This window comes from Saimiri boliviensis, chromosome 3, assembly GCF_048565385.1.
Source record: "Saimiri boliviensis isolate mSaiBol1 chromosome 3, mSaiBol1.pri, whole genome shotgun sequence".
NCBI classification, from domain to species: Eukaryota; Metazoa; Chordata; class Mammalia; order Primates; family Cebidae; genus Saimiri; species Saimiri boliviensis.
Window position 1 is genome coordinate 14,700,448 of NC_133451.1, and position 23,212 is coordinate 14,723,659.

Sequence of the window (23,212 nt, forward strand, 5' to 3'; positions counted from 1 at the left end):
CAGGAGAATCACTTAAGCCCAGGAGGTGGAGGTTGCGGTGAGCCGAGGTCGCGCCACTGCACTCCAGCCTGGGCCACAGAGTGAGATTCTGTCTTAAAAAAAAAAAAAAAGTAAGCACTTCCTATGCTATTGCAAATCTTTGTTGTACTTTGTAGACTGCTACTAAGGGCTAGTTAATATTTCAGACAGGTAAGTATCATAGTTTACTTACCATTCCCTTGTTGTTGAGTATTTTGTAGTGGTTACAATATTTCAGAATTACAAGGAATGCTCCACTCCACATCTTTGTGCACAATGCTCATGGTAGTCCTTAGTGCCACTTGCCAAATATTTCTGGCTTGTCTTCTGAGCCCACGGTTTGCACTCCCCTGTCTTGTGAAGTTATTTACATGTGGCTTACCCTGACCAATGAGTTGCGAGTGGGAGTAATGTGTGTGACTTTTGGGTGGAAGCCTTTAAGAAGTGGTCCATGATTTGTCACTATCTCCTCCCTGTCCTGGCAATCAGAGATTTTGCAGATGTGTCCCAGACTGAGGACACGTGGAACAAAATCCCAATGGGCCTGTGATAAACATGTAGTGTGAGCATGATATAAGTTATTGTTATTTAAAGCCACTGCAGTTTTGAGGTTCTTTGCTAAGGGAGAATAACCTGGTTTATTCCAGCGGATAAGATACTGCGTATTTTCCATTATCTTCTTAGTTTAGATTCCCAGACATGGATTACTGAGTCTATGAGTTTTTTTGACATTTCAAGGCAATTTGCTTTCCAAAATAAACCAGTTTGCATTTCTACCAAGCCATATGAAATGCCACATTTATCATATCCTTGCCATTATTTAGAACTGACAATTTGTAAAAATACTCATTTTATCATAGAAAAATGTCATGTCTTTATTTGCTAAAAATACTTGGTTTTTCTTGTAGTATTCAAAGGATAGTTCTGGGGTGATCTATGTCATGCTGAATGGTTCAGAGCCGACAGGAGCCTATCCCATCAAAGGGTAAGAACACCACACATTCAAACACAACAGAGGATGCCAAGATGTTTATTTAATTGTTTTAAACAGAGGCCAAAGGAAATTATCCTAATCCCCATCTCATGCTTGCTTCTATAAATTCACGTAAAGCAAAACAGACGAATGACCTAGTGATCAAAGCCATGTCTACAGAGTTAAACCATTAACAGCTGATAAATACAAGAATAATAAATAACCTAAATATAAAAGTTAAAATTAAAAAAAAAAACCTCTCGGAACTTTTATTTATTTATTTTTTTAAAGTAATGTATAAATTAACTAACAACTGAACTGGAAAAAGTATCATATTGCTTTAGGTCTTTAAGAAATGTTTTTCAGTTTTTTTGCAGATTATGAAATTCCAAACTTCCAGAAGGAAAAAATTACACGAATTGAGATCTGGGTTATGCATGAAATTGGGGGACCCAATGTGTAAGTCATGGTGATATTGATAGTATAATTGTGCAATGATAGTGATAATTCTGCAAGTTTGTTTTTCTTGTATATGATATGATAAAGTTCATTTAACATTTTCAGTTTGGGGGAAATGACAGCCTTCTTTGTTTCTAATAGAGTTGGTAGAGAAAGACAAAAGCTTGACTTTCTGGCAATGCCGATAGCCAGTCCCGAGCCCAGAGAAAAAAACCTCCTTTATCTAGGATACTCGTCTCAACCAGTGAAGACAGTGGTCCCTTCTGAATGACCCAGCCAGCTTTGGATGAGCAAGTTCCTTATGCATTTGTGAGGGTCTAAGCCAGTTTCTTCTTCTGGTCATTTGAAATTCAAAAGCCCTCACTAGTGGTTCTCAGAATTAACCTAGGGACTCTATAATTAAGATGTTATTCTCAGATAACAACCAGCTCTTCAACTGGGTCTTGAATAACTGATTAAAGAAACTTTTATGGGCTGGGCGCGGTGGCTCAAGCCTGTAATCCCAGCACTTTGGGAGGCCGAGGCGGGTGGATCACGAGGTCAAGAGATCGAGACCATCCTGGTCAACACGGTGAAACCCCGTCTCTACTAAAAATACTAAAAAAAATTAGCTGGGCATGGTGGCGTATGCCTGTAATCCCAGCTACTCAAGAGGCTGAGGCATTGCCTGGAGAATTGCCTTAACCCAGGAGGCGGAGGTTGCGGTGAGCCGAGATCGCGCCATTGCACTCCAGCCTAGGCAACAAGAGCGAAACTCCGTCTCAAAATAAAAAAAAAAAGAAAAGAAAAAAAAAAGAAAACTTTCATGATCCACATTTTCTGGAAAACCATGAGTTTATATGTAAATGCAGGCTGAAACTCATCCTTCTCAGCAGTAAAGGGCACTGCTGGCACAAACTCAAGATAAAAAAATTAAACTGATTTGGTTTAAAGACAAGCCAGTGAGGCTACAGCCTAATTAAAGCTAAAAAGCCATAATGGAGCTTTGGAAGCAAGCTAGGACCTTATGCTTCAGAACAGTCCCTCTGTGCTACATGGAGGAAAGTTTTACTAATCACAAGGAGTGACAGTCCCACTGAAAGTGTTTAGGAGAAACTCCGTGAATTCCCTGTGTCCTTGTCAGCCCCCATGACCCTCTAAGACTCACCATATTAAGGGCTGATTTTTTCACTGTCTCTTGGGCAATAGATTGTGATAAATTTGAAAACTACTTAATTACATAAGTAATACCAAGATCTGCATTCCCCTTCTCAGAAGACAAATCATACTTACTTTTGCATGAAAAATGTGTATCATTGGTCTTATTTTTGTGAGAAGTTGCTCTGTCTAGAATTTATACTTGCTTGTTGTTTTATGTATCTATCAGAGAAAGCTTGTGCTTTGAACCTACCTTTACCAAGATAAGGGGATTGCAATTCAATGTCATCTCAGCCCATCCTTTCTGCTGTGGGAGAGGTTACAAAAGGAGTCAGAGCACCTGGTTGTATATTTGAACCACAGGGTGAAGATGCAGGTCATAGTCTCAAAGTGGGACTCTTGGCTCAGATTTTAGGGAAAACATATTAGCAGCATAGTTAACAAAATTGTAATGTATTAGGGATTATCATTGTTAAATAAGTAGATTTTAGCTGCTCTTATCATACAAAAAAGTAACTATGTGAGGTGATAGATGGTTAATCCACTTTACTACAGTCACCAATTTACTATCTATATGTATCTAGTGACATCGTGCTGTAAACCTCAAATATACAAAATAAAACTTATTTAAAAAATAAAACTCATAAGCAGAGAGCTAAAATCAGCATGGCTGACACCTGATTGTGTTTAGCATGGTTTGGACTGCCTTTATTAAAAAAAAAAAAAGTTTATATTTATTTATTTATTTTGAGATGGTGTTTCACTCTTGTTTCTCAGGCTGGAGTGCAGTGGCCAGATGTCAGCTCACTGCTACCTCTGCCTCCTGGGTTCAAGTGCTTCTCCTGCCTCAACCTCCAAGTAGCTGGGATTACAGATGTCTGCTATGATGCCCAGCTAATTTTTTGTGTGTTTAGTAGAGACAGGATTTCACCATGTTGGCCAAGGTGGTCTCAAACTCCTGACCTCAGGTGATCCACCGGCCTCAGCCTCCCAAAGTGTTGGGATTACAGGCATGAGCCACCGCACCTGGCCTTTATAGTTATTTTAATAACCCATTCACTTATCTCTGTGTCCAGGTGTCCTGCAGCCTAAATGTCATTGCCTACTAAAAAAAAATTATAAGTAGTGAACCTGGCCCAGAGTAAGGCATTGTCCCAGGTATTGTCAAAGTTCTAAAAAACGATGTTATTAAATACTTTGCTCTCTTCATTCCTGTAATGCCTGGAATTATGCTTCTGTAAAAATTTCCAATTGCTTATTTCCTCCCTGTACACTCCCCCTCTATTAATTTTATAGTGGGGAGGCTGTTTACCATCCCACTTCATGTAAACTCAGGGCCCTGCCTATAATATACCATGCTTAATAACCACAGCTGGTGGTGATGTGTCTACCTCAGTTTGTGTTTGTAAATTCTCCCTGCTTAATTGTGACCATTAATGAAAGCACACAAGAATCACTGTTGGTACAAGTGTGGGAAATTGCCACTCTCGTACTTTATCAGACTGTTTATATAAGAGCCTTAAAATGGATTCAAATCGTTGATGCCAGAAAACCTACTTTCAGGAATTTATGCCAAGTGAACAAACAATTAAGAATGTGTATGAAAATGAAGTTCTAATCAGTGACTATCTGGGTTGGTGGTATGGGAGGTAAGAATTTACCAAGACAGTTGAAGGTAAAGAAAGGCAGATTTATTAATGAAAGTATGAAAATATGTTGCAAGGGTGCAACGGGCAGGTCAGCAAGAGATGAGCTGACTGCAGGGAGACAAAGGCTTGCTGGGGTTTTTATAGGATGGTGCTCGTGCTGTGTGCTGAAGAGCACTTCGTGCAGTTCTGATAACACCAAGTGAGCTAACTTGCCTTTTTCTATTAGTTGAGAGTCTGGTGACAGCTGGGCATGGGAAAGTTGTGAGTTACTTGTGTAGAAAGCTGTGTATCCTGAACCATGAAGAAAACAGACTTATAGCTTATCTGCTTTCTCTTTTTGCTTTTCCCTGCTCCTGCCAGCCTGACTCCTTTTTCTCCTAATTAGGACTCCACACCAACAAAGTTCATTGTAGTGTAAATGGCATTGAAATAAAAGAATCAACCTAGGTCTTCAACAAGAGAGGACGGGTTCTATGAGTTATAGTCTGTTTATGTAAGGGAGACCATGCAGGAGCTAAAAACAATGGCAGAGAAGTGTGTGTGCGTGTGTGTGTGTACATAAGAGCTAAAGCAGAGTACAAAACAAATTGGATAGCAGAGTCCCATTGCTATGTTTTAAAAAACTTGCAGAAATAAATATATTTTAAAAGTTTAGACCTATGTACACCAAAGTGTTAACATCAGTTATCTCTAGGGGTATGATATTTCAGGTAATTTCTAAAAATTTTTGTTTATTTGCATTCTCTAATATTTTAAAATTTGTATGTTTTGGTGCTTACTTAAAACTTTCAATGAATACACTGCAGTGTAAGGTGCACAAATGGGCAGGTAGCATTGTGCTGAGCCCCTGGGTCACATTGCAGATATGTGTCACTGTCTGGGGACAGACTGCACAGGTGGCTGACATCATGCACATGCACTGCCCCTGGCTCTGCCAGTGCTCCTGGCTGCCCAGCTTCAGGCCTGGTGCTGGGGTCCTCAGAGCATCATCTCCTGGGTCCTGGAGGTTTACCGGAAGTAGCACTTTTTAAACCAGAGACATTCCATTTTCTTTCTGAGAGTAGAATATACAGGAGCACATAGTCAAAAGAAATTACATTTAATCAAGAGATAACTTCCTCTTCCTCCTCTTATTTTCTTACTTTTTAATGATATGTTTTTATGTTTTAGGGAATCCTGCGGGGAAGGCAGCATGAAAGTCCTGGAAAAGAGGCTGAAGGACATGGGGTTCCAGTACAGCTGTATTAATGATTACCGGTAGGCAGCCTGTATAATCAATGTGCACTTGTAGAGGTGGCATGTGATTTTGGAGGAGGGCTGTCTAAAGGCTATTGCTGGCTCCCTGCTCTGACGTTCACGGGGTGGTGTCCTCTGGGTGGCCTCTTGTTGTGCAAGCAAGGAACACCTTCTGGCCTGGATTTGGTCAGGGTCCCACCCACTGCTGTCCAGAGTCCATCTTCATGGAGTTTAAAGAACACACAGAGTGGCACTTTCTCATTTGCTCATGCCCAGTTCTCTCACTATGCTGACTGTGCAGTGAGACACTGGCGGACAAGGACTGAGGTTCCTATGTCTTTGGATCTCTATGGGGTCCTTGCTCATGACAGGTGCTAAGGTGGGAGTTTGTTTGAGACATTTACAGATACATCTTGACCACAGACCAACAGGAAAATGATAATATCTACCATTTGGTGAGTACTTATGGGCCAGACACTTTATATACTTATAATCAGATGTCATTTGCGGGCCTTCCTGCTTGGAAATTAAAAAAAAAAAAAAAAAAAAAAAAAAAAAAAAAAAAAAAAAAACTTGGCTCAAGCCATAAGGTAGTTGCAAGCCATCTCTGGACTCAAATCCCTGCCTCTGGCTCTCTCTGCTTCAGCCTCTAAGACTGTGGACCTGCTGTTTCTGCAAGGGGCTGGAATCCAATACTGCAAAAACTGAGTGGCTTTCTTGAACATTTCAGTGTCACAGAGTGGAAATGATGTCAGTGGTCTTCTCTTATTGCCCAACACCCTTAATATCTTGCTTCTCTGCCACTCTCTGTCTTCCCAGAAGCCCCATGGGATCATTCTCCCAGTTGAGCAAAACCCCCTAAAAGTGTGAACCACTCCCTCCCACTCCATGCCTCCTCAAGACAAGGAGTCCCTCAAGCTGTTCTGTTATCTGTACCTTTTACTTATATGTTACTGCCAATGCCCTCAACAGTTAGGTGTTGTTTATCACCCCTTCTTAAAAACAAAACAAGGCAAATGTCCTTTTCTGGAAATATAATCTGTGTACAGAAAAATATCCAAAACATGAGTATACAGGTGGATGAAGTTTCCTCATTTTGTGCAAACCTGCAACCAGCCCTCAGACCAATAAACAGAACATAACCAGCATCCCAAGGGGCTCCCGTTGGCCTATCTGTTGGTCACCACCCTCATAGTAACCACTCTCCAGATTTGTAATGTCATTTATTAGTTTTATCTGTCTTTAAGCTTTAAACTCAGTGACAGAGCTGAGTTTTGAACCCAGTTTTGTGTGGTTGTAAACCATGCTCTTTCCCTCCTCCTACCAAGCTCTTCCTTCCTTAATCAAAGCACCAGTAGTAAATTTTAAAAAATATTCAATCCTTAATCCAACAAGCGCAGTGGCATGCATCTGTAGTTTCGGCTACTTGGGAGGCTGAGGTGGGAGGATTGTTTGAACCCAGGAGTTAGAGTGTGCAGTGAGCTATGATGATGCCACTGCACTCTAGCCTTGGTGACAGAGGAAGACCTGGTCTCAAAATAAAGCAACTCCCCCCCACTCCCATAAAAAAACAAAAACCAAACCAAAACAAACAAACAAAACAAGCTCAATGATGGAGAAGATCTTAGCTAAAATTTTTGCATTTACATCCCTTTGCTTTGTTTTCATGTCATTGGGTTGAGTTGTAATAATCTGGGCCAGAGCCCAAGTCTCGGTCCCCCTCACAGCTGCCCTAGGTCTGGGTTTACTTTCTTCCTCTCCATTGGTGTCCCCACCTCAGTCGGCCTCAGGGTTCTTCTCTTTCAAGCCTGACTTAGTAAAGAAAGAGGAAGCTCCCATTTCTTTACTGCCCATAGGCTGTTTCTGTGTTACTGTGAGGAGCAGAGAGGATACAATGAAAGGTATAACATGGGAAAGTAACAAAACTTAACCTAACAATTTCAACTCCAACCCAGATGTGAGACCCTCCTGCCCCTCACAATTCAGATGGCGTTGTCTTCTGCTCCACATCAGTCAAAGGTTCTTGCCCATTTTGGAGGGGACTTATCTTTTCATAGCCTCCCTTACCTCCTGGTTGGTTTCTCCCAGCACTGTGTTGAATCAGACTCAGTGAAACTTCATGTCCTTTTCTGGGCATAAACAATGACAGATAACTACTGTTATTAAAAATATATGCATCAAGTAGACATTACTGAAAGGCAGCTGAGTCAAGGACAGATGACATGGCATGCCATAGACAATATCACAATCCTGTTCTTCCATGGTCCCCTGCAGTGATCATGCCACAGAGATCCTGTCTAGGCTTGCCTCCTACCTAACTCCCCATGTGTCACCAAGCCCTGGCTCCTGTCTTCATTGCTGCTTCCCTTCCCCACCTCCAACAGCCTTGAACTTCACATCTTCTCCTTCTACTGTGCACAGCAAGTTAGCTTTCCTCTCTGATGCGCGAGCACTGGCCGTCACCCATGTGGTTCAAGTCCAACCTTCTGCCCAAATAACTTACCAGGTTGTGCATGTCGTATGTGCATACAGAAGTGGTAAGAAGCTTGGGCCCTGGAGTCAGCCTGTATGGTTCAAGTTCAGCCCTTCAACCTGCTACTGTGAGAACCTGGGCGGGTTATTGTGGTCAGCTTTCTCAACTGTAAATTGGAGAAGATAAAGCACCTATTCCATTTGGTTGTTAGGAGGATTAAATGACATGATCCTTACAAAAGATATAATCAAATGTCTTCCTACATAGTAAGTGCTCGATAAATGCTGGCTAATATTTTTATTTGTTTTATTTTTTCTGGACACAGGGTCTTACTGTACTATCCAGGCTGGAGTGCAGTGATGTGATTGTAGCTCACTGCAGCCTTTAACTCCTGGGCTTCCCGCCTCAGCATCCTGAGTAGCTGAGACTATAGGCATGAGCCTCTGTACCAGGATAATTTTAAGATTTTTTTTTTTTTTTTTTTTTTTTTTTGTAGAGACAGGATCTCGCTATGTTGCTCAGGCTGGTCTCAAACTCCTGCTCTCAATCTCCCAAAGTGCTGGGATTACAGGCATACACCACCATGCTGGGCCACTAATATTTTTAGAGGAAATAGTTTGTGTCTTCTTTGAGATCAGAGACTACTGTATCTCCAGGGCTTTTCAGGCAAACCATGAATGTTTGATGGGTGAAGGTTATTTAAATAATCCCTTAAATATTATTTTCTTTCTGTAGACCAGTGAAGCTCTTACAGTGTGTGGACCACAGCACTCATCCTGACTGTGCCTTAAATTCGTAAGTAAATGTCCTAACCCAAATTGTTCTTTCCCAAGATAACCAGCCCTTAGTAGGTATTATGAAACACTGGTGAATTGCAGTATGATTTTATACCTACACCCTAAAATGCCAGGCTTCAGAGTAAGGTTTGTGACTCTGCACCGCACTCCTCTCAGTCAGTCTGAGCTAGTGGGTTGCTGAGATTTGACAGACATCTGCCGAGCTGAGCCAAACTTCCCACGCACTGCAGAGCAAAAGTGGCCCTACTCTGTCCTCACCCCTGGCGGCATTGACTTCAGCAGAGCAGCCAGGAGTGGGACAGCTGGAGGCCCTTTTTAATATGTATTTCTTAATCCTAAGTTAAATTTTCACTACGTTTTTGAAAAAGGTATATATGTTTGGGACAAAATTCGCTATTATAAAAGGGTAAGGGAAGTGAGCAATCATTCTCCTGCTATTCCTAAGTCACTCAGTTTCCCTTCCCAAAGGTATTATTGTTTCCACTTTCTTGCATATCCTCTAGAATACTGTGTGCCTGTAACAACACACACACACACACACACACACACACACACACAGTCTCTCTCTCTCTCTCTCTCTCTCACACACACACACACACACACACATAGAGACACAAAGAGACATATTTCTCTTATACTGTTCACATAAATTATAGTATACATAGGATGCTGGACCTTGCATTTATTTATTTATTTATTTATTTATTTATTTATTTATTTATGTATTTATTTAGAGGCTGGAGTGCAGTGGCACTATCTCAGATCACTGCAACTTCCACCTTCCAGGCTCATGTGATTCTCCTGCCTCAGCCTCCAGAGTAGTTGGGACTACAGGAGTATGCCACCGCTCTTGGCAAATTTTTGTATTTTTAGTAGAGAAAGGATTTTGCCATGTTGGCCTAGCTGGTCTCAAACTCCTGACCTCAAGTGATCTGCCCACTTCAGCCACCCAAAGAGCTGGAATGACAGACATGAGCCACCATGCCCAGCTGTAGACCTGGTTTTTTTTTAACTCAAGAGCATGTCTTGGAGCTGTTTCCTTATTTGTTTGTTTATTTTTGTTTCCATATTTATTGATTAAGCTTTGTTCTTTTGAACAGCTCTGTAGCAGTCACTTGTTGAAAATATCATGATTTTTTAACCTCATTGCCTATAAGAGGACAGTTAATTTCCAATATTTAGCCCTAGCATCAATGACGAAGGATTTTTGTTTGCCTCAGCTCTCATTTCCTGAGAGTAATTTCTTTTATTCTGCTCCATCTCCTTTCAGAAGTTTTCAATGCACAAACATGAACATGTTATCAGATACAGATGTAAGCATGTTCATTTGGTTCTGGTTTGACCTTATTTTTATTTATATGTATCTGTTTAGTTTTTGTACAAAAAGCAATCATGCCACACATAACGTCCTGCTGTGAGCTTTCTTCACTTGCCGGTGTTATGGGGCCATCCTTTTATGTTTGTTCATATTTTCTGTCCCAGTCTGTTAGTGGCTGTAAGAGCACTCTGTAGGATGGCCACTCCACCTTTTAATCCTTTCCATGTCATGGGCTGGCTTGGTTGTACATTGTTATAATAGTTGTTTGTTCTTATAAACAATGTTGAAATACAATCCTTGATTATATACTTTAAACTGTTGTGCAAGTATTTGTGTAGGATAGATTCCCAGAATTGAGTTGCTGGATCAAAGAATGTGTGCCTTTTAAATTTTGGTATGTTCTGCAAAATTTTGATAGATTTCAAAGAAGCTGTGCCAGCATACACTTCCACCCCAGTATATGTTGGGAGTGCCCCTTCTCCACTCCTCCACCACTGTGTATTTTTTGTATCCATATCTGTACTTGTGCCTATACCTATAGCCATATCATTTTAGTCAATCTTAGGGGTAAAACATAGCACATTATTATCATTTTGGTTTGTGTTGGCAGGGAGATTTCTGATCCCTTCACCCGAATTCTTTTCCTTTCCTTTGCTATTTGCTAACATTGTACTTATCATGACAATCCAACTCAGGTGTGCTTTCCTCAATGAGGCTTTCTTCATTCTCCAAGTTGATTGAGGAACTCCCTTCTCCTTGCTCCCAAGGACTTCGTACACAATTTGATTACAGTGCTTTACTCTTCCCAGCCCTGCTATTGTTCATTCTGCACTGTCTGCCTGCCTCACTCTGCCTTCCTCTTTGTGTTTCTCATTACAGTTGCACATAGTGGGTGCACCATCAATGCCTGTAGGATCCATTCTTCCATCTACAAGGGAAGAGAACTAATCAGAGTGCAGAGCAACTATATGCCAGGCATTTGCTATGTGCACTACATAAAAGATTACGTTTATCTGAATAACTAGTACATTAAAGAGAGTCAGGCTGGGTACAGTGGCTCATGCCTGTAATCTCAACACTTTGGGAGGCTGAGGTGGGTGGGTCACCTGAGGTCAGGAGTTTGAGACCAGCCTGACTAACATGGTGAAACCCCGTTCCTACTTAATACAAAAAATTAGCCAGCCATGGTGGTGCATGCCTGTAATCCTAGCTACTTGGGAGGCTGAGGCAGGAGAATTGCCTGAACCCAGTAGCAGAGGTAGTGAACCGAGATTGTGCCACTGCACTCCAGCCTGGGCAACAAGAGCAAAACTCCCATCTAAAAATAATAATAATAAAGTAATAAAATAAAGAGAGTAAGACAGAGAGAGACAGAAAGAGATAGAGTGCATGCACTGGCGAGCTGGCTTGTCATCCCCGTATAGCTCTTCTTCTCTTCTTCATTTAGTAATAGAGCCCTTGAATTTTAGATAGGTTCATGGCTGCCAAGAATAACAAGTGGACCTCTTAGCCAAGTGACATGTGCAATTTTCAGGTTAAGCACTTGAAAGGAAGGGGCATGCATTTCCTTTCTCCTTTTATGCCAGCTGGTGTATGGTCCCAGAAGATGCGGAGGTGAGCCATCTTCAGCTGGGGGTGGCAGAGCAACACAGCAGAAGGAGGCTGGGTGCCTCTGCACCATGGCACCACTCTATCCGCCCTGGATGGTTATTGAGAGAGAAATAAACATCTTTTTTCTCTAAGCCACCATAATTTAGAAAGAAGCCAAACTTTTGTTTGATCCAATGTAGGTAGGTTCAGATTCTCCCTTCAGAAGTAAAGAAACTCTGGCTCCAAGAAGTTAATGAAGAACTCACCTAAGACCACGCAGCTAGTGCAGGCAGAACCAGGATCTGAAGGAGTCTGAGAACTGTCAAAATTCACTCTGGCAGATGTCATGCTCTTTAGGCTGGAAATAAGGACAATAGACCCATCATTTCCAGCATGTATTCTAGGAGTCAACATCCCAGGTTCGGTGATAGATTTAAGTCCTCTCCCCATGCTCTAATGCTAGTCATTCCCTGTGAACTTGGCATACATTGTTTCTGAGTCCTCTCACAGGAGATACAGCACAGACTGTGAACCTGGATCTTTCCTTTCCTCACCTGAAAATGAAGTCCATCCTCACATTGCTGCTTCTTAAAAACCTTCAAGGTTCCCTACTACCATGTTCAGACTTCTAGTTCCATTTTCCAGGTTCATCATATTCTTTCCAGACATGTCACCCACTGCTTCTGACCTGGAACTTTTATTTCAAGGCTAGTTTTGATCCACTTCCCTAAAGAAATCATATGACTTTCTGCTCATTAGGCTGTGGAAACATCTTTTTAGCAGCAGTAAGCACTCTGCTCTTACTGAGTTAGTCAGATGATCTAAAATTATCAGTTTTCTTATCTACAATGCCTCCATGAAGCTACCCAGGCTCCTGATGTGAATATTTAAAATTACAGCCTCCATCTCACAACTCCGGCTTTTCAAAACCCTCATGTGACTCTGTTTTTTCTTTTTTATACTGTTTATCTTCTGACTGACCTACTTGTGAAGTTCATTTTTTATTTTTATTTTTTTGAGACAAGGTCTCTCTCTCTCTGTCACCCAGGCTGTAGTGCAGTGGCACAATCACGGCTCACTGCAGTCTTGACCCCCTGGGCTCACGTGATCCTCTTACCTCAGCCTCCCAAATAGCTGGCGATACAGACACTCGCCACTATGCCCAGCTAACTTTTAAAGTTTTTGTTTTTTGTAGAGATGAGATTTTATTATGTTGCCCAGGCTGGGAAGTTCATTCTTTAGCACCTTTCTCCCACCTGTTAGAACATGAGCTCCAGGAGGTCAGGGACTTTAACCTATTTGAGACCAGCCTGACTAACATGGTGGAAATGCATTTCTACTCAATACAAAAAATTAGCCAGGTGTGTGGTGCATGCCTATAATCCTAGCTACTTGGGAGGCTGAGACAGGAGAATCGCTTGAACCCAGTAAGCAGATTTTGCAGTGAACCAAGATTGTGTCACTGCACTCCAGCCTGGGCAACAAGAGTGAAACTCCATCTAAAAAAAAAAAATAAAGTAATGGAGAGAGAGAGAGAGAGAGAGAGATACAGACACTCGCCACTATGCCCAGCTAAATTTTGAAAACCCTCGTGTGACTATTTTTCTGATAGTACTCTAAGAACGTAAAGCAGAGCTTGCAACCTGGTAGACACTTAGGAATGAATGGATGAATAGATGAATAAATGAATGGATGGATGGATGAATGAATGAATGAATGTTTGCCTTCTACCTGGGAAAGGAATAGATTTAAGGAGAATGATGTTCAAAGGTGCTGGGCAGCCAGAAGGAATGACAAATGCTCAACAGCTTCAGAGAGGTGCCCAGTGGCTGCATATGCTTAAGTTCTACATCGGGCGTCCCCAAACTTTTTACACAGGGGGCCAGTTCACTGTCCCTCAGACCGTTGGAGGGTCGCCACATACTGTGCTCCTCTCACTGACCACCAATGAAAGAGGTGCCCCTTCCTGAAGTGTGGCGGGGGGCGGGGGCGGATAAATGGCCTCAGGGGCCGCATGTGGCCCGCGGGCCGTAGTTTGGGGATGCCTGTTCTACATTTTGATTGCAAGAAAAAGGACCCTATTGTGGCTCATTTGTGTGGAAAAGGGGGAATATAAGGCTGTTGCAAAGATTTAATGGTATAGACTTTCTAAGGAAGCTGGAACCTCTTACAGCTTGAATAGGGAAGTGTCTGTGGTGTTAGACTCACTTAGGTCTGTTTGGTTTTACTCTGTCCCATTCACCGGACTGTAAACCTATACAGAAACAGACTATGGAAATTCCTGGTTATAAAACCCATTGCACCCTATACCACCATTCCTGAAATGGGCAAATGATGCCATCCTGGCACCAGTGTCTTGGGTTAGCTCCCTTGCTGCGGGAAGTATAAGAAAAATGAGGGCAGCTCTCCTCACCTTTCCTCAGTATTTCTGAGCACTTTGCTGTGTCAGGCTTCCAGCTGGCGCTCTGGAGTCATCATTTCATTTTATTCCAACCACATTCCTGGAAGGACAATTTGACTGTCATCAATGATGCTGAGGTTCAGAGAGATAAGCGATCACTGAATGTTACTCAGAGGCAGAAGCAAAACCGAGGTTTGTCTATGTGTAAAGTTCTCATTCTTCCTGCCACACCATACTGCCTTAAAATGTCTCTAGGACTCACACCATAGCAGGTAAGGGCTGCAGTTACTGACTGTTAAATAAGTAAGGGCTTTGCAGTTACTGACTGTTCTTCTTTCCTGTGTGCAGGCATTCTTTCAGTGCTTGTTAGACGTTTTTGACAATTCTGCCTAATTCCTTTGAATGTCAAGGATAAAACCCTCTTTCACTATTTGCCAAGTTTTTCTCCAACTTTCATCACCCTGGCAGGAATTTTACTAATCTCTTTTTTAAACATTCTAGTAGTGAATATTCATAGATAATTTACAAAAGAGAAACCACAAATAGCAAATATATACAAAATTATTTAATCACTCTATTGGTGATGGAATACAAATTCAATAAGGTGTCATTTTCACCTAAACTTTTTTGATATACATTAAAACATAGCAGAAAAATATTTTAGAGATGTTATTTAATGCTTGATGTCACTGAAAATTGATAAAGTGCTTTGGGAAAACAATTTGACAATATGTGTCAAGAATTAGAAAAGTATCACAATCTTTGACCTAGGTCAGACTTTAGGGTGCTTTTGGTGCCCTATTCTAAAGAAGTGATTTGAAAGTGTGCATACAGCCTGTATGCTCAAATAGGCTAACCAGAGCATTCTTTATAATACTTAAATATTGGAAACTGGACCTAAATATCCACTGACAAGTAAATGATTACATCAAAGGGTACACTTACTGGAAGGAGTAGAATGTAGCCCTTCAAGACAATGTTAGGATAACCATACAGCAAGCAGAAGACCTCATGAACAATCTAAGGAAAACAGCAACTTTAGATGCTTATAGGTTATAATATTGGCCCAAAATTCAGTAGACTTGTAATTTGCAGGAATGGTGACGATATGAGAAAACAGACATATAGTATTGGAAGGAGGACTCAGTGTGGCACGGACGGCCAAGGGCAAACATCAGATCTCCTAACTTGGCTGCAAGTCTCTGTCCTAAATGCCCCAGGCCACAGAGGCAGGTCTACCCATCTCTACTTGTTTAAGAATAGTGGGGTAAAGGGCTTTTAATCTGCAAAAGTTTAGAATGAAATAACTATTGATGTAAATTCACTTATTTTATTAATAGTTTTGTGGTAAATTTAGAGACAATCTGTATGTTTTGATGTTTAATCATTGACAATATTTTAGAGAATGTAGCATATAAGAACAGCTGTTGCATTAAACCTGTGATCCCAGTATATGTGTTACTATTAAGTAATGAATTCCTTTTCTTTTTTCTTTTTTTTTTTTTTTCTGGAGACAGGTTCTTGCTCTGTCACCCAGGCACGGAGTGCAATGGTGTAATCATGGCTTACCGTAGCCTCAAACTCTTGGGTTCAAATGATCCTCCTGCCTCAGCCTCTCAAGTAGCTGAGACAAGAGGTGCATGCCACCACTCCCAGAAAATTTTCTTTTCTCCTCTCTTCTTTTATTTCCTTTCTTTTCCTTTTTTTTCTTTCTTTCTTTCTTTTTTTGGGTCGGGGATGGAGTCTCACTCTGTTGCCCAGGATAGAGTGCAGTGGCTTGATCTTGGCTCACTGCAGTGTCCACCTCCTGGGTTCAAGTGAGCCTCCTGCCTCAGCCTCCTGAGTAGCTGGGGCTACAGGTGCAAACCATACCTGGCTGATTTTTGTATTGTTAGTAGAGACAGTGTTTCACCGTATTGGCCAGGTTAATCTCAAATTCCTGACCTCATGCGATCTGCTTGCCTTGGGCTCACAAAGTGTTGGGATTACAGGCATGAGCCACCACACCTGGCCAAATTTTCTTTTATTATTAGAAAAGATTTTTAAATAATAAAGATGATATCTCCCAATGTTGCCTAGGTTGGTCTTGAACTCCTGGTCTCAAGGGATCTTCCTGCCTTGGCATCCCAAAGTCTTGGGATTATAGGTGTGAACCACCATGCTCAGCCAAGTAACTGATTTTAGACATGGGATTTTTAGTAGGAAGATATAAGAGAATTTTACTAAGTTTCAACCAGTATTGGAATTTGTAAAAGAATTAAGTTCTATATTTATAAATATATAAATTATAAATTTTATACATTTACTAGATTTACTACAATCAATTATTTGAGAAAGTTTTGCTAATTAAAGTCATTTAAAATATTTTAAAAAATAAGATGTAATAGTTTAATACTTAAGTTTAAAATAATTTAACCTGGAGCCTTGCCCAGTGGCTCATGCCTGTAATCCCAGCACTTTGGGAGGCCAATGAGGAAGGATCACTTGAACCCAGGCAATCAAGACCAGCCTAGGCAACATAGCAAGACCCCGCCTCTACAAACAATAATAAAAAAAATTAGCTGGGTATGTTGGTGTGCACCTATGGCCACAGCTACTCAAAAGTTTGGGGCAGCAAGAGTCTCTAAATCCAGGAAGTCAATGCTTCAGTGAGCTGTAGTCACGCCACTGCATTCTAGCCTAGGTGACAGAATGAGACCCTGTCTCAAATAATAATAATAATGATAATAGTGATAATAATAATTTGACCTGAAATAACTGGAGTTTAAAAATTCACGGGAATAACTGTGACACGACCTTAAGCATTATTGTCAGAGTTCACTAGGGTTTTAAATAGAACAATGTAATTTATAAATTAAATAAAAGGACATGGAAAAATTAGGCTTTTGAGTGTACAAATGTAATAACAAAATTTAATTTAAAAAATCAAAGTAAGTGCAGTTCAAATAGTGCAGAATAAAACCCCCCTCAAGTATAGACTTATATTGACAAGGAAAGCTTTTTAAATTACAAAGTGACAAACCAATGCACAGAAAGAAAGCAAAACAGTATGTTTCTATTTGTGCATGATAATGGATGTAAGTGATAGAAACAGGTCTGAGAAAGTAAACTCCAAGCTGCTAACTGTGGTTCCTTCTAGGCAAAGGAATAGGAACTGGGAAAATATGAAGGGAGGGTGTCACTATTAGTGTATTTAATTATGTGTTATTTCATTTTTTTAAAAAAGTGAAGAAAAATGTAACCTTCTGTTAATTAGTTAATTATTTGAAAGCAAAAGTAATTTTAAATTTTGAGTCAATCAAGTCCGGGACATTAACTGCAACAGGGTGCAATTGTAGAAAATGTCCGGCAGGTGGAGCCCTAATACAACCCCATGGGAGAGATTTCTTCAGCAAAAAAGAAGGGAGAACCAGCTTTCAAATGTCAGGAACTTTTAAGGACAGGGCCGCTAGTCCAGAGCCATGGGATATATTTCCAAGCCAGCATTAGATGGTTTCATAATTTTAAAAATTTTAAAAATTCATCTTTTAATTGGTTTAACAGAATTCAGTAATTTCTGTATTTAAAAACCCAGTGGTCAGATACTGTTTACTATGAATACGGTCCATATTTCGGGCAGGCCCTTTGTTGATGTCTTCATGTCAAGACAGGTTTTTCTTCACCACTTAAACTCTGATTATGTAATACCCACCAGTAGAGAACTTGGCTAACACTGTGTTCCATCCATACAGTAAGAATTCACCCACAAGCAAGAATGAATTAACTCCCTGTGTACCAGCATGGAAGCATGTTCAAGATAGGATGTTAGGCGAAGAACACACGTTGCAGATTCCATTTGTTCTTAGATAAAAGGATAGCTAAGGACATCTAAGGATAATTTGCAGAGCAGCAGCAGGTCCTGTTGTCCAGAGAAGCTTTTTGCTGGGAAAACAATGCCCTGGAATGGTATTTCAATGACACATACACTCAGGATTTCAGAAATGGAAATTAGTTCTACCGAGCGGGTTTAGCATTCATGTGTGCATTATATTCCTGGAAAGCGAACTCAAGCTATCAAAGTCGGTTTTCTATGGAAAGTGCAAATGGGGAGACTAAGACTTTTACTTCCCACCTTATAACTTTCTATATTATGCAAATTTCACCATGGTGTGCACTTTTTTTTTTTTTTTTTTTTTTTTATGGTAGCAGTAGAATTTATTCAAGCTTGCCTTAATATAGGTGCCGGGGCTTGCCTATGGTGCTCTCAGTATATAAGGCCCAGAAGTTCTGCCAGTTTTTCTGCCAGTTTTTCTTGAGTAATGTCACCAAGAAGTTGACAGGCAGGTGAATGTTTTACACAAGCTCATTGTCTGTCATCTTCAAGTAGCCAACAGCCACAGCCAGACATAACACCTTCTTCATTTGGAACTTGATGGTGGACTTCATCTCTTCCACTTTGGCCACCATGTTTTCGTTGTGTGCGAGCAGGGAGGAGAAATTTCCTGTCTTATTTAGGTCTGGGCCGAGGATTTGTAGGATCTGCTTGATCAGAGACTCTGAGGGCAAAAATGCATCATCCTTCCAGGCCAGCTTCTTGACCAGTTTCTTATTCTTGTCGAGTTTCTTCTGCGCATCGTTTTCCATATCCATAGCCTCGGCCTCGTCACAGTGCTGCTGGTCCCCCAGGACACACACGGAGAACCCGGGGCGGGGAGTGGGCTTAAGCCTGACGGTGCCCGGTGTCCGAGAAGCGATTGTCCTTCTGGGGAGTCCTAGTTCTTCACGCTGATCTGCAGCTCCACCGTCTCCAGAAACCTGCGGCGCTTGCGCTGATTCCGGTGCAGGACTTCCCGCACCGCCCCCTACCGGCTGTCGCGGGAGACTGCTACTCACGGCTTCTCGCGCCGCGCTAACCGAAAACAGACTCATACTGTTCCATACACCAATACTAACATTTTCTCTGTTTCCTTGTTAATTTGCAGGGCAGCAGCCACTACTCAAGGAAAAATCCCACTTTTTTATGCAGAACAAAGTGTGGGTCTTATCGTTCCGCTCCTGCTGGCTCTGGCTTCAGGGACTCAACTGTAACTGGAAACTGTGCTGCTCGAACCCTCTTCCAGCCCTGCAGCCTGCCCTTGCAGTCATCATTCCTGTTCTGTGTATACCAAATGATTCTGTTGTCTAAAGAAGATTTTTGCTGGGAAAACCATGTCCTGAAATGGTATTTCAAGGGCGTATATACTCAGGAATTCAGAAACAAGAAATTAGTTCTATATAGCAGATTAAAAAATGCTGCACTAGAATTAAAGCAAGTTATTTTTTTTATTTTTACAATTACACAAAACATTGAGAGTCAGACTGCTTGTATATTATCAGATATTTTTAGAGAATTCTAATAAAACTGTATATTACATCATCTATTTGTCCTGTATCTCCAGCAGTGTGCACACTGCATGCTTATTGATTGCTCAAGACATATGTACGCTATATAAATGTATGCATATATATTGGGCCTGCAGAGATTTCATTTATTTGGTATAAAGATGTTCAGTTAATGGTTTTTTTGTTTGTTTGTTTGTTTTCTGAGAGATGGAGTGTCGCTCCTTTGCCCAGGCTGGAGTGAAATGGCAAGGTCTCAGCTCACTGCAACCTCCACCTCCAGGATTCAAGTGCTTCTCCTGCCTCAGCCTCCCGAGTAGTTGGATTTTCAGGTACCTGCCACCACACCCAGCCAATTTTTGTATTTTTCGTAGAGATGGGGTTTTGCCATGTTGGCCAGCCTGGTCTTGAACTCCTGATCCCAGCTGATCCACCTGTCTCGTCCTCTCAAAGTGTTAGGATTACAAGTGTTAGTCACGACACCCAGCCTTAATAGTTACCTATAATGAGGGGGAAAATCCAAAATGTTCAATAATATTTACATGTTTATTGAAACTGTTTGGAATTTGTATTAGTTCATTCTTGCATTGCTATAAAAAAGCTACCCAGGACTGAGTAATTTACAAAAAAATATAAAAATAAAAAAGAGGTTTGACTCACAGTTCCACAGGCTGTACGGGAAGCATGGCTGGGGAGGCCTCAGGAAACTTACAATCATGGTTGGAGGCAAAAGGGAAGCAGGCATGTCTTACATGGTCAGAGAAGGAGAACGGGGGTGAAGAGGGAGGTGATACATGCTTTTTAATAACCAGATCCCTTGAGAACTCTGTCACGAGACAGCACTAGGGGATGGTGCTAAACCATCAGAAACCACCTACATGATCCAATCACCTTCCACCAGGCCCCACCTCCAACACTGGGGATCACAATTCAATATGAAATTTGGGTGGGAATACAGAGCCAAACCAGGTCAGAACTATTTACATGGGTTTTAGTACATTTATAATATGGAGTATCGTTCAACAAGTGAAAGCCATGTTTGCCAACTCAAATGTCCTTCAAATGGTGAATGAATAACTGGTAAATCTATACCATGGAATACTGCTCAGCAATAAAAGTAACTATCTTGATATATGCAGCAATATGGATGAAACTCAGATGTGAGAGATGCCACATCAAAAGGCTACCAATTGTATGATTCTGTTTATGCAAAATCCTCAAAAAGGCAGAACTATAGGAGTGGAAGCAGACCAGTGATTGTGGGGGTGAGGATGATTAGGACTAGAGGGAGGCGCTACCTGCAAAGCGACACTGAGAGAAGACTTTTGGGAGTGATGGAACTGCTCTGTCTTGATTGCACTGGTGATTACATGAATCCATGTGTTTGTCAACACTCATGGACCTGTTCATGAAAAAGAGTAAATTTTATTGTATGTAAACTAAAAAGAAATGTTTTTAAGGAACATTTAATCACATAGGAAAATATGTAAGTGATAAAATATAAAACTTTATTATATGATACAAATGTCTAAAGTATGATACAAATTTCATAAATTATATTATGAATGTGTGTGCAGATGATATACATATATTGTAAATGAATGACAAAAAGAAAATAAACCAAAAAGCAAAGGCGTTTTCTCCAGACAGTGTTCTTATTTTATTTCTGACTTTTGACTTTTTTGTGTTTTCCAAATTTTCTCCAATGAGCATGCACTGCTTTTATGATCAGAAAAAGACACACACACACACACACACACACATACACACACACACACACCATACGTGTAGTAATTTGATCCAATATGAAACATTTCCAGAAGAGAAAAACAAACCAAAAGCTCATCACAGTCACTTCTGCCATCTCCTTACTGCTTGTCTGACCTAAAGCAAGTGTGAGTCCTTAGGCATGAAAGCGGATGCTTCTAATTCTGATGCTCCAGGGCCAGCAAGTGGCAGTGGAGCTCCTCACCTTCCTGTACGGTGCTATAGATCGCTGTAGAGAAAATGGAACACCTCCCATGCAGCCCCTGGTGACCCCAGGCAACGGGAGGACCTCTCTTCAGACCCACGGCTCTGGGTGCCAAGCCCTTTCTTTGTTACCCTGCTGCCCCTATCTCTGGTGAGATTCTCCTGGTAGTGTCTTTACTCAATTTTTGTGGATATTTGACCAAATATTTGCTACAAAACTAGGAAAACACACAACTTTATGGTTATTGTGTGTACACAGATACATATTAGGTTGATGCAAAAGTAATTGCGGTTTTTGCCATTGAAAGTAATGGCAAAAACTTGAGGTCAGGAGTTTGAGACCAGTTTGGACAACATGGTGAAACCCCATCGCCACTAAAAATACGAAAATTAGCTAAGCGTGTTTGTGTGCACCTGTCCAGCTACTCAGGAGGGAAAGGCAGGAAAATTGCTTGAACCCGGAAGGTGGAAGTTGCAGTGAGCCGAGACCGTACCAGAGCACTCTAGCACTCCAGCGTGGATGACAGAGTGAGCCTCTCTCTCTCTCAAAAAACAAACAAACAAAAAACTGCTATTCAAAAACCAAAAAAAGACTGCTATTACTTTTAATGGTAAAAGCTGCAATTACTTGCACCAACATGATATATAAAACACAATTCAATCTTGTGAATATCTAGAGCTCGTCTCAGACATTGCTCTGGGTGGACTTCAGTCTCTTTCATTTGAAGTCACGCAATGGCTTTCTAATTAGTTTCCTGTTCCTTCTGCCTCTTTCTCTTCTCATCTCCTGCCATTACCCCTCCTTTGTGGGGTCTACTCACAGGTCCGCCCCACCCCATAGTACTCAATCTAGGAGTTGTCTCTGCACTGCAGGAGGGGCCAGGCTACTTGACTGTCACCATCAGCCACCTTCGTCATGACCACAGCAAGCGTTCACTGAGTTATACTTGTCATGCCTTCTAGTTTCCATGCCCAGCATGCTCCAAACCACCTGGCAGAACAGTGGATTCCTTCCTCCATGGGACACTGTAGGGCCAGGTTTTGGTAGCATTACCAGATCACCAGTGATTGGTCTAGGTCCTGCTGCTTGCTGCACAGAAAGCAAGTCACTGAGATGAGCACTGCTAGGGAAGAAGGTTTTTTGGGTGCTGCAGCCAAGAAGAACGGGAGGTCAGTCTCAAAATCGTCTCCTTGACCAGTCGACTAAACTTACAGGTTTATATAGCAGGGAAGAAATATAACTATATGTGGGAAAACAGAAATGAGGGAGGGGTAAGGAAGAGAAGCTGCTAAACAGGTATCATGATGGATGAAGGGTCTGGCATTTCACTGTGGATGTGGTGGTCTGGCAAGTTTCTGTTCCTTGATACTAACTGGGTGGCTTAAGGATCAGTTTCCTGAGGAAGGAATTTAGATAAGACAAATAGAAGTTTCAGTCTTTAAGATGGGAGGGTCAATTTTTCTGTTTATCCCCAAAACAGTAGACATCAGTTCTCTGAGACAGCTGGGCTGGTTTCAGTCGGACGCTGCCACAGGGGGCAAGCAGGAACAAGAACCAGGCCATGCTCAGAGAGGTTAAGGAAAGAGTCTCTGAGATTGCAGATAAATGAAATCCATGAAGATCTATCATGTGGCAGAATGTTCATTTGGTGTAGCCACTCGTGTGTATTGTAAAAGTGGTATCACCTTCTTATAGAAGATATGCTCAGCTGGGCTCTTCCGAACAAGTGGCTTGGTGCTCTACCCAGACGTGTTCTACTCTTTCCCTCCTCATGGCCTTTGAACATGTTGGTCTCTCTGTGTTGATTTTCCTTCCTGCTCCATCTCCCATC

At 41.4% G+C, this 23,212-nt stretch overlaps 1 protein-coding gene and 1 pseudogene across 2 annotated transcripts in view; one reads left to right on the top strand and one right to left on the bottom strand.

Annotated features, from left to right (window-relative positions):
- BST1 (bone marrow stromal cell antigen 1) overlaps positions 1 to 21,054 on the top strand; it is a 33,027-nt gene extending 11,973 nt beyond the window's left edge. The window contains exons 5-10 of one of the 2 annotated variants that reach the window (XR_744800.2): positions 927 to 1,003; positions 1,358 to 1,450; positions 5,407 to 5,493; positions 8,681 to 8,740; positions 19,013 to 19,251; positions 19,618 to 21,054. Coding sequence is in view for 1 of the 2 variants with exons in the window: in XM_003927451.3 (XP_003927500.1) it covers positions 927 to 1,003; positions 1,358 to 1,450; positions 5,407 to 5,493; positions 8,681 to 8,740; positions 19,013 to 19,118 (423 nt within the window). In the remaining variant the exon portion in view is untranslated. Of the gene's footprint in view, positions 1 to 926; positions 1,004 to 1,357; positions 1,451 to 5,406; positions 5,494 to 8,680; positions 8,741 to 19,012 lie in introns of both variants that reach the window. The other variant, XM_003927451.3, reaches the window with a different exon arrangement.
- On the bottom strand, positions 18,185 to 18,916 carry LOC120363625 (large ribosomal subunit protein uL1 pseudogene; annotated as a pseudogene).
- Positions 21,055 to 23,212: the final 2,158 nt, after the last annotated feature.